General features: G+C 37.6%; 1 protein-coding gene across 4 annotated transcripts in view; it reads right to left on the reverse strand.

Moving 5' to 3' along the window:
- Positions 1-16,751: 16,751 nt before the first annotated feature.
- The window catches only part of mlip (muscular LMNA-interacting protein), a 31,198-nt gene continuing 29,450 nt past the window's right edge, over positions 16,752-18,499 (reverse strand). For all 4 annotated transcript variants that reach the window (XM_016566971.1, XM_016566962.1, XM_016566957.1 and 1 more), the window contains one exon: positions 16,752-17,572. In XM_016566971.1, coding sequence (XP_016422457.1) covers positions 17,375-17,572 — 198 coding nt within the window. In that variant the 3' untranslated portion in view covers positions 16,752-17,374. The remainder of the gene's footprint in view (positions 17,573-18,499) is intronic.

The raw sequence follows: 18,499 nt of genomic DNA on the forward strand, positions 1-18,499 counted from the left end.
TTTTTTTTTTTTAGTGATTGATCAAAAATACTCACAATCTAGTCTCAAACTCATGTGTTATTTGTGTACGTGTACTTATGGCTTGCGAAACTTAAATCAGTGCAATTACTGACTGGCTGTTCATGTGACCAGGGTTGAGCACGGCAAAAACCCAGAATTTGGCAGCAAACACCATCTGTCTTTATTTGACATGCCAGACTGGGAAAAACCCTGTTATTACCCCTGCCACCTTGCTTAGGAGATGCATTCTTTCATTCTCACAGGTACGTCCTGTGTATGTTACAAACACACCAGAGGCCTTTCTCAGTGGAGAGAGGCATATCATTTGGCTGCATTGTTTGGCTCTATGTCTTGAGGATTTCAGAAGCAGGTGCAGTCTTTCAGGCCACATTAGCACATTCACAACAGGTTTCTGTCCCTTAAGGTAACTGCATCACAGTCGAGTAATGCTATCCGAAAGGGAATCTTAATGCAAGCAGCCCACACTGTAATATACGTCACCTGAACTGTATCGCGTTTCGTGTGGGCTTGTTCCAGCAAACATCCCTTCAATAGTGTGGATGATGGAAAATAATCTTACTCATCTGCCTATGAGATTATTTCAGTGTTTGTGGAGTGTTTATCTGCGTTCCCATGGACCTAAAGGAGAATCAAGATTTCCAATCAGTCATAACAGACAGGGTAACATGTAAGTTAGCTTGAGAAAGGATGTATTTGGCTTATGAAAATCGAACTCTTACATTACAATGTAAAGGTTAAAAAAAACTGTCAGGAAGATGTCTGTCTCATATTTCACCCTGAAATGAAAAGGAAACTAATGAGAATTTGGGGTGAAAATGTCACAATGCAAGTGTTGTGAGAGTCATAATATGATTGCACTATGTAGTTACTGTGTTGCATAAGAGTTGAACTGTGATTCTGGTCATCTTGAAATATTTATGTACAGTTCATCTGTGTGATCATTTGTCTAGGTAGAAAGTGAACTGAAATGTGTGCTACAGTATGTAAGAGTATGACATTCTCTGACAATTTTTTTTTACATTTAGCATATTTCATTAATTTTCACATCAGATGCAATGGTGTGGTATGTCAGCAAGTCAAAATCAAGTGATTGCATTTCAAATGTATTTTTAGCATTAGGGATGCAAAAAATTTAGCATCCCTAATTTTAGCTGCGGGAATACTAAAATTGTGTAGCATTTTGTTTACAATGTAGTCAATTGCCACCAATTATTTAATTCAATTTGAAATGGCAAATGTAATGTAATCCTGGACATACTATATTGACAGTACTGTACAAACACCCACCCTGTTAATAACAATTTTATTCATCATGTAGGTCAATATGTATAGATTTGCAAGTTGCTTTGAATAAAAGCATCTTCTGAATCAATAGATGAGTCCTTCTTCAGCTATAGCACTTATGGCAATTAGCCTAAAACCTCCATATATATATATATATATATATTTGTAATTAAATTATTAAATGTTCATAATCAGATTACAGTTACTTTTTATGGATTGCATGATTTCATATTGTTTCACATAATGGTAGTTATTGGTAATAATTTTTTTTCTCAATAAAATTTTTCTTTATAGCCGCAGTCCGTAAATTTTGCCTCTTTGTCGCCATCTCTGTTTGAAAATCTGCAATTGCAGCTGTTTGCGGAATTATCTTCATTGCGTGGGTTGTGCACCGGCATGGCTCCAGCGCGGATGAATCTAATGTTTTGAGGTGAAAGTGTGGCAGTCAGTCACCGCACCAGTGTGGATATTTACTGAATCAGAATCAGAATCAGAATGAGCTTCATTGCCAGGTATATTTACACATACGAGGAATTTGTTTTAGTGAATGAAGCTCCACAGTGCTACAGAATGACAGTGACAAGACAGAACACATATAATAAAAAGAATAATATACAAATATACAAAATAGACAATGTACAAAATAGCAAAAACACAATATATAATATAGACAATTATGTATGTACAGGTATGATATTCGTTACAGCGCTGTCCATGATGGTGAGTGGAGGGAGAGCAGGGGGGTTCCTCCTGAAGTCCACGATTATCTCCACAGTTTTGAGCATGTTCAGCTCCAGTTTGTTAAGACTGCAACAGACAGCCAGCTCTTTAACCTCCTGTCTGTAAGCAGACTCGTCACCGTCCTGAATGAGGCCGATAAGTGTGGTGTCGTCTGCAAACTTCAGGAGCTTGACAGAGGGGTCTTTAGAGGTGCAGTCATTGGTGTAGAGGGAGAAGAGCAGTGGGGAGAGGACGCAACCCCGGGGGGTGCCAGTGCTGATCGGACGTGTGCTGGATGCGAATTTTCCTAGCTTTGCTAGCTGTTGATCCACTGACAGATGGAGGTGGGCACAGAGAGCTGAGTTCGCACAGCTCCAGTGATATGTTGAAAATCTGTGTGAAGATGGGGGCCAGCTGGTCAACACAGGTTTTCAGACAGGCTGGTGTCACACCATCTGGGCCTGGTGCCTTTCTTCTCTTGTTCTTTCTGAAGACCTGACGCACGTCATCTTCATACAAGATTTTATCCCCACTTCTGTAAGCATCCTCTTTGGTGTGACGAAGCTGTTTGAGTTTCCCAGTAAACCACGGTTTATCATTATTAAATGATAAGAATGTCCTGGTAGGACTGCACATATCCTCACAGAAACTGATATATGAAGTTACAATCTCTGTGAGCTGGTCCAGATCAGTGGCAGCAGCTTCAAAAACACTCCAATCAGTGAGGTCGAAACAGGCTTGTAAATCCCGCTCTGCTTCATTAGTCCATCTTTTTACAGTCCTTAATACAGGTTTAGCTAATTTCAGTTTCTGCCTGTAGGTCAGTATAAGATGAACTAAACAGAGATCAGAGAACCCCAAAGCTGCCTGTGGGACAGAGCGATATGCATCCTTTATTGTGGTGTAACAATGGTCCAATATATTGCTGTCTCTGGTGGGACATGATGTGATGTGCTGTCTTTATTTTGGCAGTTCACGGGAAAGATTTGCTTTATTAAAGTCCCCAAGAATGATTAAAACAGAGTCCGGATGTTGTTGCTCTGTGTCTGTGATCTGATCAGCAAGTTTCTGTAAAGCTGAGGTCATGTGCGCTTGCAGAGGAATGTAAACACTCACGAGAATGAAGGAACAAAACTCCCACGGTGAATTGAACGGCTTACAGTTAATGAAGAGCGCTTCTAGATCGGGACAGCACGTCTTCTTTAACGCTGTTACATTTGTACACCACCTTTCATTGATATAAAAACATGTCCCGCCGCCGCGCGATTTCCCCATTGATTCTGCATCGCAGTCCGCTCTGAACAGCTGCAAGCCCGGCAGATGTAGCGCGCTGTCCGGAATGGCGTCATTCAGCCAGGTTTCCGTGAAACACAGAGCAGCAGAGTTTGAAAAATTCTTGTTTGTCCGGGCTGTGGTGTGTTCTGCCGAATGTTCAGCAGTTCATCTCTGGTAAAACTGATCGTGTTTGAGAAACAAAAAACAGGAAAAACTAACAAAAACAGTACAAACACTGGAGAACCAAGCACTGAGGAGGTGTCTGCGCCGCCATCTTGTTACAGCTACATCTTGTTACTGTACTTCGCAATCACAGATTCTAGCCTATGTCTTGGAATATATGACCAAAATAAGAATTTTCACCTATATTGTCATCTGAACAAGTAACAAGTCTGCCACGTTTGTTCTGACCAACTTAGGAAAAAAGCATTATAATAAATCTCGCTACCAACGGTGATTTAATCTAAAGATTTGTCTTTAAAATACAAATCTTGTGTTATCCCAGACTATCTGTAATCAGAAGCACATTTAAAACTGGACTATAATTTAATTTCATTCACATGTGTTTCATAAACACATAGTCCTTTCTGGATTACAATCCGCCATCAAAATGATACATTATAAATAAATAAATGAATCTTAATGCTCATACACATTCAGAAAGTCTTCTAGTTTTGTGGAATTATTTGTTCATTTTATTTTACATTTTATGATTTCATTATTATTATTATTATTATTATTATTATTATTTCACAAACCCGTTTGGGATACCCTGGCATAGTGGAATGTTTTATTTATTTATTTATGTAAAGAGTCCACTGGGCGAGCGTAGTGAGAACCCAAATGCAGCTTTATTTAATTCCAAAAGTGAGCAAACATTAAACAAAAACTTGACTTGACTTGACTTAGCATGGCATGAACAGACTTGGCGTAAACAAAAACAAGAACTCACCAACAGAAATTACAGGAATAATACTCGACGAGAGACAAAAGCAACATTAGGGCTATAAATACTAAACAATAAGGGTCACATGACATCAACCAATGAGCAAACAGAACTGAGAACCAGATGACAGAACAATAACCAATCATTTACATTTGCATTTAGTCATTTAGCAGACGCTTTTATTCAAAACGACTTACAAATGAGGACAATAAAAGCAGTCAAAACTGACAAAAGAGCAACGATATATAAGTGCAAATGACAAGTCTCGGTTAGCCTAACGCAGTACACGTAGCAAATTAAATTAAATTAAAAGTACAAACTTAAATATTGTGATCTATTTTATATGAGGTTGATAACATGTATATTCAAATGGTAATCATTCTCCAGATGAACTGCATAACTCACCTGGATTCAGTCAGATTTACTGAACAGGAAGCATTTTTCTACCTGTTACTGTACATGAATTTTGACAATGCATGATTAAACTGCTCCACGATCGTATATTGCTTTATATTACTAAAAATACAAGGTTTCTGGTTGTTTTTGAAGGAGTTATGGTTGATGAGCCTGTCAGAACATGACACATACACTAGGCAGGAATACAAGAGAATCAAGGGAATCACATGACTAGACAGGAACCATGACTAAACTACAAAATAAAAGACATGAAAACCATGAACCACAAACAAAACCCAAAACCAGGCGTGACTATTTATTTATTCATTTATCTATACGGTACACAATAGTCCTATTCAAATCTATGTGATAAACATATTAGGACAAAAAAAATCAACAACAACAACAAAAAAACAGATTACATTAATATCTACAATTTGTTCATCACATAATATATAATCAGGAACTGACTACAATTGGTAAGTAATCTACCCAGCAGTGTTCTTAACACGGTGTATATATTGGTATCACACACACAGAGAGAGAGAGAGAGAGAGCGAGAGCGAGAGAGAGAGAGATACTGGCTTAAATATTTCATGAAATTTCATTTTATGTCATGGCTACACACACATTTTATAAGCTAATGGCTCTGAAGAAAAAAATTGTGCTGAGGTCATGTGAAATCTCAGAGATACAATCTTCAAGATTAATTTGCACTCACAGGTGTACTGCGGGTTGCCCAACCTCATTCAAAGGTCCCTTTGTGGCATTACAAACAAGTCCAATTCTGGTTAGATTTGCCTATGCAGCTGTCTCTACTTCAAAGAAGCAACACATTCAGTACCTCTACACAGATTTTTATTCCACTTCAGGAAAGAGAATCAGGTTCTCTGACATACTGCATGGTGGGTGGTCATCATGATTTCAAATCTCAAATCCTCACCTACATTTCAATATTACAAAATATCATATTCTCAGTATTTCTTTGATCAAAGTTCTCGTATCTCTGTTCCTTGTTCCTGATCTTACATTTTTGTAGCGTGTATGTTATTTATTACTATTCTTTTATGATTTCAGTTAAATGAAATGAACTGATGTGGTAATATGTGCATAGAAAATCCAAGGTAACGATTCAGCAACATTTTATTAGTTGATTTTGAGAAGGCTATCACTTTAATAAATTCACCTTCTGAATTTGGTTATGCATTATGCATCATCGCTGCTTCTGGCATCCTTCCCTTTACTTTTTCTCCTATAGTGAGCCGATTTCAATGTTTTCCCTGTGACTCGCTCACCGTGTGAACCTCTCTCATCTGTTCAGGTTCAGAATGTGCAGCAGAGTGGAGGATCAAATTATTTATTTGGAGAGGGACCATGAATGGAAAATATTAAAACTGCATGTAGAGCATGATCTGTGAATTTTTTTTTTTTATTATTCACACCAATGCAATGAATTAATTACACTGGGTACCCTTTCCTTTTTTATAACAGAGCAGGCAAAGCCTTTGCAAGGTGAACTGCTTAGGCTTTATTTTATTAACAAAGCTTAACTCAAAGCTAAAATCTTAACAAAATGTAGCCTACTCAATTGTTGTCATAAACGTACAATACCAGTATTATCTTTCAACATTGCTTTTTAACTGGCGGTTTTCTATTGTATCTCTTAAGTTTGCATCTAGCTCAGCCTTCACTGAAAGATTTGACAGACCTGACAATCTATTGATGTTGAACCATCATGAAGCAGGTTCAGATTTCTCTTCAGTGTAAATCCATCACAGTTTCTTTAAGTGACTCTGCAATTGTTCTGATAGTTCAAGAGTTTCTTCAAACACATCTTAGACATTTGGAGCTGTTTGGAACTAATTGAAGCAGCAGTGAACTCATATGTTCACACTCACACAAACAAGGCCCTCACAGAACGTGCTTCTCAGCAAATTAAAAAAAGACATTCATTACAGATCAATTATTTGTGAAACCAAACGTTTAACAAACACCATTTGCATTCTTTGCATGGTAAATTTAATTATCAGTAATGCTTTGCTGTGAGAGCTCACTGTTGTGATCTATTACATGCAAAAATCCCCTAAATATGGGTGTCTTTAACTTATTTGAAGTGCAATTATTCTCAGTAAATCACCCGTATTTGTTACATTCCATAATCAAATTAACAGCAATGAATCTGAATCATGATGAATTAGTATGCAAGACTTGAATCTAAACTAACTTGGCTGTTTTCAAATAGCAGGGCTTCTTGCTGTTCCCATCTACACAAGTGGAAATGTAAAGATCTGTCTGAGCTCAGACTTAAGCTTTAATCTGGCTCATCCAGGTTCATCACGCTCGGCATCTCACTCTTTATCTGTTGACTGGCTTGCAGCAACGTTTCAGTCTTAACACCTCTATTGACCAGCCTGTGTATTTGAGAGACTGTTTCTTATTTTACAGCTCTTCGATATCCCATAAAGAAACTGTGGGCTTAAATTTGTGGGCTTAATTTCTATTTAGAGGATAATAAATGAGATGAAGTGAATACAAGCTCATTAAAAAGGTCTCAACACCTGACAGGCTGTCTTTTATTCATTAGAAGAAAAAATACTTACAATGAGACATTTTAAATATCAATGACATTTTTGTTATGGCACTATGGATACTCTTATGTTGTTAATCTGGTTTTTTCTGCTTCTGAGTCGAAACGGTTTGTTATGATGCAGACAGTTTGTGAAGGCTAATGAGAACTGAGAAGCACTGGAGATTAATTTCCGCTCAATCAACACTTCCAGTAATTAGGTCCAAATTACATGCAAGGGAAGCTGCTTAAGTGCCATTAAATTTTGTACATGTTTTGCTTGGAGACCTTTTTTAAAATGAGACATTCATTATGTTTGTTGTTGTTAGAATAAATCATGATTAAATGTAAAACTGCCTGTCACAGTAGCAAACTTTCTGGTGGGATACCATCATGACATGGTCAACTCCATCACGCAAATTGTGGTTCACATAATTTAGGAACGTTTTTTTGCCATATCTGTATCTTCTGGAAAATCTGTTTTAGAGTGACAGAAAAGGAACTCATTTGTAAGAAAATGGAAGAAGCAGATCACACCAAAACATGGTTGAATACCTCTGAACAGATTCATAGAATAATTTACAAGGATTACTTTCTGCTATTAACAAAGCTTAACTCAAAGCTAAAATCTTAACAAAATGTAGCCTACTCAATTGTTGTCATAAACGTACAATACCAGTATTATCTTTCAACATTGCTTTTTAACTGGCGGTTTTCTATTGTATCTCTTAAGTTTGCATCTAGCTCAGCCTTCACTGAAAGATTTGACAGACCTGACAATCTATTGATGTTGAACCATCATGAAGCAGGTTCAGATTTCTCTTCAGTGTAAATCCATCACAGTTTCTTTAAGTGACTCTGCAATTGTTCTGATAGTTCAAGAGTTTCTTCAAACACATCTTAGACATTTGGAGCTGTTTGGAACTAATTGAAGCAGCAGTGAACTCATATGTTCACACTCACACAAACAAGGCCCTCACAGAACGTGCTTCTCAGCAAATTAAAAAAAGACATTCATTACAGATCAATTATTTGTGAAACCAAACGTTTAACAAACACCATTTGCATTCTTTGCATGGTAAATTTAATTATCAGTAATGCTTTGCTGTGAGAGCTCACTGTTGTGATCTATTACATGCAAAAATCCCCTAAATATGGGTGTCTTTAACTTATTTGAAGTGCAATTATTCTCAGTAAATCACCCGTATTTGTTACATTCCATAATCAAATTAACAGCAATGAATCTGAATCATGATGAATTAGTATGCAAGACTTGAATCTAAACTAACTTGGCTGTTTTCAAATAGCAGGGCTTCTTGCTGTTCCCATCTACACAAGTGGAAATGTAAAGATCTGTCTGAGCTCAGACTTAAGCTTTAATCTGGCTCATCCAGGTTCATCACGCTCGGCATCTCACTCTTTATCTGTTGACTGGCTTGCAGCAACGTTTCAGTCTTAACACCTCTATTGACCAGCCTGTGTATTTGAGAGACTGTTTCTTATTTTACAGCTCTTCGATATCCCATAAAGAAACTGTGGGCTTAAATTTGTGGGCTTAATTTCTATTTAGAGGATAATAAATGAGATGAAGTGAATACAAGCTCATTAAAAAGGTCTCAACACCTGACAGGCTGTCTTTTATTCATTAGAAGAAAAAATACTTACAATGAGACATTTTAAATATCAATGACATTTTTGTTATGGCACTATGGATACTCTTATGTTGTTAATCTGGTTTTTTCTGCTTCTGAGTCGAAACGGTTTGTTATGATGCAGACAGTTTGTGAAGGCTAATGAGAACTGAGAAGCACTGGAGATTAATTTCCGCTCAATCAACACTTCCAGTAATTAGGTCCAAATTACATGCAAGGGAAGCTGCTTAAGTGCCATTAAATTTTGTACATGTTTTGCTTGGAGACCTTTTTTAAAATGAGACATTCATTATGTTTGTTGTTGTTAGAATAAATCATGATTAAATGTAAAACTGCCTGTCACAGTAGCAAACTTTCTGGTGGGATACCATCATGACATGGTCAACTCCATCACGCAAATTGTGGTTCACATAATTTAGGAACGTTTTTTTGCCATATCTGTATCTTCTGGAAAATCTGTTTTAGAGTGACAGAAAAGGAACTCATTTGTAAGAAAATGGAAGAAGCAGATCACACCAAAACATGGTTGAATACCTCTGAACAGATTCATAGAATAATTTACAAGGATTACTTTCTGCAATCCAATAGACTGTTTTGTTCTCGACTATTTATGGCGTATTTGCATATACTGACTCACAGGCTAGAAATGTGAAAAACTTACTGATACATGCAAATAGTCAGGTCATTTCCAAAAAGAAATCTCAGATATTTTAGCTTCAAACTGGTTTTGGGATTCTTATACCAACCTGTAATTAGCACAAACCGGCTTGATCTTTCAGTGTTGGTTAAAACAGCACAGCAGCGTGATTATAGGCTTGGCAGCAGTCCATTACTTTCTGCTTACTTTCTGTTTTGTTCTCGACTATTTATGGCGTATTTGCATATACTGACTCACAGGCTAGAAATGTGAAAAACTTACTGATACATGCAAATAGTCAGGTCATTTCCAAAAAGAAATCTCAGATATTTTAGCTTCAAACTGGTTTTGGGATTCTTATACCAACCTGTAATTAGCACAAACCGGCTTGATCTTTCAGTGTTGGTTAAAACAGCACAGCAGCGTGATTATAGGCTTGGCAGCAGTCCACAGTTTAGTCTATGAAGACCAAGGTGTAGATTTAGAAAATCAGCTGCTGTAAATATTGGAGGCGTCACAGCTCAGTGTGCACTGAAGTGGTGCCAGGAACTACTGGTCTTTAATTTGGTCAGGCAGGTGTGGGATTTGGTCCCGCATGGGTCCTTATTGCTTGGCTAGGCAATCACCAGCCTGGGGTGCGTTTCCCAAAAGCATCGTTAGCTAACTATGGTAGTTAGTTCCATTGAAATCTATTGGTAACGACGGAACTTGCGACCATAGTTGCTTTTGGGAAACGCACCCCTGATCAGCTGTGCACCTCACTTGTTTATAAGCTTTGTCATGACTGAGAGGTTTATGAAACCAGTAAGATTTGACCCCGTAGAGAGTGTTTGAAAATGTCCACCAATATAAAACTTTAAGTCAGGCTCTCAATTAAAGAACTAGTCATGTTCAGCCTTGGCAGTCTTACTTCCCGACATATTTCAGTTCTAATTACTAATCACTTATTAAATTAAATCCGTGACCTAATTCAAATATCACAATATGAAAGGAAATTAATTTCTTTGGATTAACACAAGGCAACATATGCAATTAAACAGATGAGGGAGGGGTGATATTACCTAGATGACTTTTACCTTAATGTATCCTGTGTGTTAATAAAATACTGTTACCGGTTATCATTAACATTTAATGTTAGAAAACATGGTCACACTTTATTTTAAGGTCTAATTCTCACTATTAATAAACCATTAACTACGACTTTTGCAACCTGGTCTCATAAAAATACGTACCTCTGTGTACTTTTTGTGTAACACCATTTTTACGTATCTTACTGCACGTTTCGCTGCAGTTTCAAAGAGAAACGTCCACTGAGTGGCGCTAAAACACGGGTTCAATACGTGAACCCTGGCACATTTTTATTATGTTGATATAGATAGATATTGCTGTGTTTTTATTATGTTGCTTCAGGTACGTATTGCGGCGGTTCAGAATTCAAATATCCGTGTACTGACGCTAAAAGTTAATGCTCTATAGTGTTGGAAATATGCTCTACACCAAACCCAACCCTAAACCTACCTGATAGTGTTAACAAATGCAAAACTGATATAAGAACACATCTGTTGATGCAACTGTGCCATTTCAACTTCCTTATATGCAGATTTGAACTGTTTTGTCAAACCGTGGTTACACGGGATCCTCACCTCTCAAGTACATCTCCATACTCCGTGAGCTACCGAACAAACCTACCGTCAATGAAAGCCCATAGATATGAAGCTGGATATGTGCGATGCTAACGTTCAAAATAATCAGTTTTCAAATCTCCCAGCATATTAATATTGTTTTGAAGTCATAACATGATATTCTTCAAGTAATTGTGCGAAAATTACGCTTTATTAATCGAAACTCTGTAAATTTGTGTGAAAAGGAATAAAAGGTGTCGGAGTTTTACTTTGTTCATTTATTTTGGAAACTGCAGTGATATGTACTTATTGGTACGTATTTCGCGTCTCGCTAAAAAGTGCCCCCAGGTACGTTTATGCCATGAGACCAGGTAGGACTTTTGCCTCAGTAAACACGTAATTTGCTGCTTATTAATAGTTAGTAAGGTAGATGTTAAGTTTAGGTATTGAGTAGGATTAGGGATGTAGATAATAAGGTCATGCAGAATATGTGCTTTATAAGTACTAATAACTCAACGCTCTGTCCAGTGACAGCCAATAGAGGGCACTCCTCCCGGATCATTGTCCATTGTTTGTGGACTTCAGTTCCCCTTGCTTTGATTATTGGTCCATTACCCTCAACTTTGTGTAGTTAAGAGATACTCAGTTCACCTGTATTTATAGCCTGTGGTTTGTGTCCTTTGTTGCTGGAGTATTGCATTCTATTACTTTGTCTTTTCTGTTGCTCTGTTTTTGCGGGTTCCTTATTTTGGATTACCTTGCGCATGTTTTTTCTGCCTTTTGCCCTGATGTGGATTACTGTTTTTGGTCTCTTTAATAAAAGCTGCAATTGGATCTTTTTCTTGATTGAGAGTGTTCCGTGACAGTGATTGTGTCTGAAGTAGTGTTGTCAAAAGTACCAACTTCGGTACCAGTCGGTACTGCAATTTTAAAAACATAACATACATAATATAACATTTGAGCGGATTCTTAAACACTGCCGGTTGGCCATAGTGTTCACGCGCTCAACAGATATGACTGTGATTGGCTTCAATGATCATCCCTTAATGCTCTTCACCGAGCGCGCACACAGAAGCACATAGGAGCGTTTGAAAACCGTGTCTCTCAGCACGGATCCATCTATGTGCAGATAGGGATCCGCTGTTCATGTGAGAGTTAGGTCTGCTGTTCATGTGAGAGTTCCGGCCGGGGATTTGGCCATGGTTTTATAGGGGTTGACCTTGGCACCCTTCAAGCCTATGGACTCAGGAAAAGTTCATTACACTAAAAGTAGCTTTTCTGCTTGACATTACTTCTGCAGGCCCTGTCAGTTGCCACTATCATTAGATCGGCAGGCTCTGTCAGTTGCATCCACATGTCTAGAATTTTTCAAAGTCATTCTCCACCCTAGACCAGGCTAGGCTGGTTCTCGCCACATACATTTATTAGGTTTTATAACCTGGATTTATTAGGTTTTACAGCAAACCCAAAACGGCAACTTGTGGAATATTCTACTCTATGATGTAATAGTATGGGTAAACCCCGCCTCCACAGAAGAAGATCAACGCCTGCTTCTACATCACTGCCTGTTTAGCCCCGCCCACCGATTCTACATCATTGCCCGTTTAGCACTGCCCACTGATGCAGCCACACTGAGGTATTCCCCATAGCATCACCATTGGACACAGCACCTCTTTCCTTTCTCAGGGAACATTCCTTAAACATATAATGTTTCAGCAAGTCTGGTTGAACGGGTACCAAAAAAGCATGTCAGTGTTAATCAGAAAAATACATTTTGTTATCAAAATGATCAAATGTTGTGTTAAGGTCACCCTGACCTTCAAATATCAGGGCATTTAAGGAGGTAATTGTCCAGGAGTTAAACAAGATAGATTTAACTAGATAGAATTTATTGGATACATCGAATGATCATTGACAGGACAGGCTGAAGCTCTGTGTTATGATTTCTCAAAATGCCAACTGGAGTTCAGTAGAAAGATGAGATTGGAAGTGTGGGTCTCACAGATGCCCTGTCATTTAAATAACAGAACACAAAGACTGGTTATTTACAAATCTGTTCTTCTCAAGAAAGATTGCTTAGTGTGAACCATGCATCAATCCCAAAAGCAAAAAAACAAAAAAAAAAACATTACAGCTAGAAAATGCTCAAACAAAAATCATATATATATATATTGAGGCATGTCTTATATTTGCCCAAGATGGGCAACCTGGATGATCCACACTGCTTCTGTGGACAGTTGAGAGAAATGTTGAACTTTCTGGCAAAAATTTACAATGTGTATTACAAGAAAAAGGGCACACTAAAACCTCTTTCCAGCTGTGCTGCTTTGCTGCCTCAGGGTCTGGATACTTTGCACTCATTGAAGTAACAAGGAATTATAAAATGTATCAAGACATTTCACTGGAGAATGTTGAGACAGCAGTTCATGACTTCAGGCTTTACAGAGGTTTGGTGATGCAACAAGAAAATGATTCAAAGCACACAAGTAATACCTACTAAAGAATGGCTGAAAAAAAAGAAAGAAAATGTTTTCTTGAATCCTGAACTTTAGCCAACTGTGATGCTGTGGCATGAACTAAAGAAAGCTGTGCTATTAAGACAACCAGGGCCAGATTATCCATAGACGGGATTGGGCGAGTGCCCTGGGGCACCAACCAATAAGGGGGCACCAAGCAGTAGCGGTTTTTGGCACGGGCGCACCGGGCAGCTGCCCGGGGCGGCATTTTTTCATGATACATGGGGGGCGGCACGAGCAGTTAAAAAAAAAAATCCTTTGCGCCGCCGCCGCGAAGCAGTTTTCTATTATCTATCATTTCACTGTGTGGGGAATTGGTAAATTGGCGCCCCTGCTTGCTGAGAAGGTGCCGTGCACAGAAGCTGTGTGAGAAGGGGAAAGGGGGGGGGCACGGGGGACAGTTCACCTGTGTTTTCTGTTCTTAGTGCAATAGTGTAATAATTAGATTCTCTTTAGTGTGTTTTCACATTTGTGTGATGAAGGAGTTGTGCTATTTAGAATATTCTATATTTTATTTGTATATTATTCTTAATATTTTATATTATTGTTGCTCTCTGCTCTTGTTACATTTTTTTATATATCTGATTGTATATATTTTTGGCACATTTATGTATATAGTGTATATTTATTTAAGTTCTGATAACTTATACTGTCATATTTTGTGCAGAATTGTGTTCATTGTCTTTTGGCAATGTTGGAGGTGGAGATTGTGCACCTTAAAAAGTGTGTTTCCTGTTGTAATTGCAATAGTTAAATAACTGGATTCTCTTAAGTGTTTTTTTTTTTCAAATGTTCTAATGAAGGATTTGTGCAATTGAGAAATATAATTTTCTCTTTCACTTATGTTGTTATAATAAAATATAACTGTTTGTGCAGAATTTGTGCTCGAAGGTGGTCTCGCCCAGGGTGTAATTCAATGTAGAACCGCCACTGGCACCAAGTGATTAAGATAATGACTAGACCTTTAAAATATTTTTCATGTTTTGTATATATATTATTTAGCTAAAAAACAAAATATTTACGTATCTTTTATATCATTAAGATATTCGCATCGATGCATTTTTATAATTTTATCAATAAGCAATTCAGATTTTTAGACCCCTTAACCTACCCCCAAACCTAAACCTACCCATTTTATAGCGAATTATTGCAAAAATGTCAAAAGCATGTACCAAAAGTAATCCAAATGACGATGCGTTGCAGCCGCAGTCCTCTCTGGCGGAATACAGAAGGTTTGTGATGTGCAGAGCAGAAGGCAAGAGGCAATGAGCGTTACATTATCCTGCCGTAAAACCTGTCGTTTGAAGCGGCAACATTTGCATTTGTAAAGAGAGGCGCGGGCTTTGCTGCTTACGGTCACTGGACTCGCTGTTCGGGATGGAGATGAAGATCGCCGAATAAAGGCTTGGATTTGGGTCTGTTCCTCGCAGTCGTATGGATTCTGAAGATTTGGATTACAGCGCACGAATAAAATTGTTTCATTTCGTAATTATGTTGCGTTTTTGGTGTATTTTATAGTTCTATTGTCAGTCACAGCATGTCGGAGAAAACGCCTTTTGTGGCCCATGGCAAACAAAGTAAACATTACATGAGAAGTAAAGGTTAAACGATTGCAGAAATGTTATTTATTTTAAGGGTTTAAAGTTAAGTCTTGTTTAACATGTGGGCCTATTCTTGGAAACGAGCTGGCAGCAGAAATCACAGAACAGAACTAAATGTTATCATTTCATATTAAGTAAGCGAGTAAACAATTTAATAATGCAATTGAAAACATAACGCCATTGATATGACAACTAAAAACAACAACAATAATAAAATCAATGCCGCGATTTCAATATTCATAAAGATTCATTTTTAGGTGTCGTCAAAACGTCAGTTTTGTACGTTTAAATGCTGAAAATATGTCAGTATTCAAGTTACTAAATTCAAGGGTTTGCTTTCTTCACCCTTCAGTCTGTGAATTACTCAATGTGCAGTTGTTTGTATTATATTATAATTTGAAATTGTGAATGCCAAGTTAGGAAACCCTGGAACAGAATTTCAAAATCGGACAGACAAGTATTGACTGGCCAATATTGATTTTGTTCAGGCACCATTAATGCAGCTTTTGACAGAACTGTGTGTCTGCAGTAAATGGCTTAAGTAATCAGATTTCAGACCTATTTTGTGCTCTAAATGAAAATTGATTGTGAAAAAAAGGACACGTATGAAATATCTTTGAGGGTTTTGCAAGGAAGGGTATTTTAGAGTTGAGCGCTTGGAGAAAGAAGCCATGTCAGATAGATGTTAAAACCCACAGAACCTAGACATGAATATTATTATAGACACTGTTCTATTATGAATGTGCATTTTTGAGTTCAGTCATTACAGAGAAGCGTCTCGGACATGCCATATGTTTTTTATTGAAAGAACTGAAAAGGCCATCTTATATCAAAGGCACTGTGATTGTGTAAATGTGATGTGGACAGCAGGGGCGGCGTTTCCGTATGGCAGAGTAAGGCAGTCGCCATACCCTAGCCCAGTCAGGTGTGCCGTGGAAAATCCAAACTCTCGATTATATTTCGTTATTATTGTTTTAAATCACTGCTATTGCTCTTCCTTATGTCTGTTTGAGGGTTTTACAAATATTTAACCAATGAAAAGCATTCAAAAGAGCTTGTCACTAAACTTTTTAACGCTATGGATCCTCAAACTGTCAGCAAAACCTCTTAACTTCACCCTGCTTCCATTCAGAACAAAGCCTGGAGACAGATCTTGGCTTGTTCGCAATGCAAGGGTAAATAATAAATGATGTCTGAATAAATACAGCGTTTTCTTCACTAAAACACTATGTCTATAAAGGCTGATTTTTTTGTGTGTGTTTGAAGAGCGGAGAATAGCTTTTGCCGTCTAACCAATAGGCTACTTTTGTAGGCTACGTTTTAAATATCCTATGCATATAGCGCTTCATCGTCTATCATGAAGAGTATTAAACGACATGAAAAACTAAGCGCCCATATAGCTACAATAAATGTTATAACCTGTAAGTTGATGAAAGCGTATAATGCGATGCACTTGCTGCCTCAGATGCGGCTGTTGTAATGACAGACAAAACACAGATCTCCGTCATTTGCTGGTCAAAAACCTTGTTAACTCTATTTGAGCTTGATTTTCATAAAATGTTAAGTGCAAGTGTCTGATAAAGCCACATACCAACTCTGACGATGCAGTGTTTAATTTTTTTTTTTTTTTACGCTTTTTCCTTTTCTATTTATTTTATATTTCAGTGCTTAGTAATGTGCATACCCCCCCACCCCCAATTTACGCCACTGCCATACCGTATGGTTTTGTGAAATGCCGCCACTGGTGGACAGTAGGGCCAATTTCAGAGCAATCACTATTCTGGATAATTGTACATAAAAGTGCACTAATAATTACATGTCAGTTCTTATGCTCTTATTGGGTGACTGGTATAAAAACAGTTATCAACTGGTCAGATTTCACAGCAAAATAAGAAAGAAAGAAAAAAAAGTCTGTTGTATAGAACTATTATTAATTCTTGCTTTTGATTTTGGGGTGAAACCTGACCTTGAGTTTGTAAGCAAACATCATTTTAATATTCATTCATTTCGATTAAAATTACTTTGTGCATCTTCAATTGAGGAAGGAATAGCTTTTAAGATGCTTGACGTGTGCTGCCTTTAATAGGCTTTTTAATGTGCAGTCACAGTTACGATCAGTTCAGGCTCTCTTGTAAGCATCACATGTGTGTCTCCTGGGGTTTCATGGAGGTGGGAACATCTTGCATGGAGATCCTGGTCTGAGTGATCAGAGATGCCAGCCTTGTCTTGTAGTCTCCTTGTGGCTCTGAAGGAAGCCCCTCTCCACACGCTGGCTGCCCGTCTGAAGCTCCTCTACCATCTGGTTGGGTTTCATCGCAGAGCGCACTGCTGACAAACTGAAAACACACATGCTGGTTACTAATGAAATGCGAGCCAAGCGTCAAACCATTAAACCACAATGGTCTCACAAGTCCTCACATTTCTCAGAATCGAAAGGAGTGGAAAAAATATATTTTGCAAAAAGAAAAGTAGGCCTATTTTAGAGTTGTGATAACGCAGACTCACACCACACACTCCCAAATTAAGCATGTACAATAATAATAGAATGTCTTGAGGATGACACACACGTACTGATCTTAATTGATTTTACTAACATGATAATATGTGTGAATACAGGATGAGTTGATCAACTCTAATGACAGAATGTGTTACTGTGGTGGTACCATGGTAAAGTGATGGCATCAAGTGGTAATACCATGATATTGCCATATTAAGGTATTTACATCAAAGACTAAGGTATTATCTACATGAAAACTATAAATCAACCTTATCCCTGCCTATCAATCTTATCATTCATTACAGCTACCAATTCACCTGCTGTCTATTAGACTCCCTCTTGTTACATGTCATCCAAGCCATCAAAGGTATAATGAGATCACATCTCAACTACAGAATCGTTCAGAGAGTTGAGCTCTGATACTGCGGGAGCTTTTCATGACACAGTTACAAGTACATATTGATTTATCTGTCTGTGCTGTAATGACAGCTTGTGAGCACATAAATATAATTACAAAGACTCAAAACATCAAGACGCCATTTACAATAGTTTAGAGATGAAAAAGCACAACTATGATTATATATAAATGTTAAATATATACTAGTATATGTACGATTTGCATCATTTCAAAATAGGCAAACATTTTAACGTAACAGACATCAATTCAGCAGTATTTTTTATTATTATTGATGTATTTTATGCTTGTTTTATACTGTTAAAATATGTTATTTTGTAAGGCAACCTAAATGTATGTATATATATATAT

Source organism: Sinocyclocheilus rhinocerous, unplaced genomic scaffold (assembly GCF_001515625.1).
Source record: "Sinocyclocheilus rhinocerous isolate Xijiao unplaced genomic scaffold, SAMN03320098_v1.1 scaffold552, whole genome shotgun sequence".
NCBI lineage: Eukaryota > Metazoa > Chordata > Actinopteri > Cypriniformes > Cyprinidae > Sinocyclocheilus > Sinocyclocheilus rhinocerous.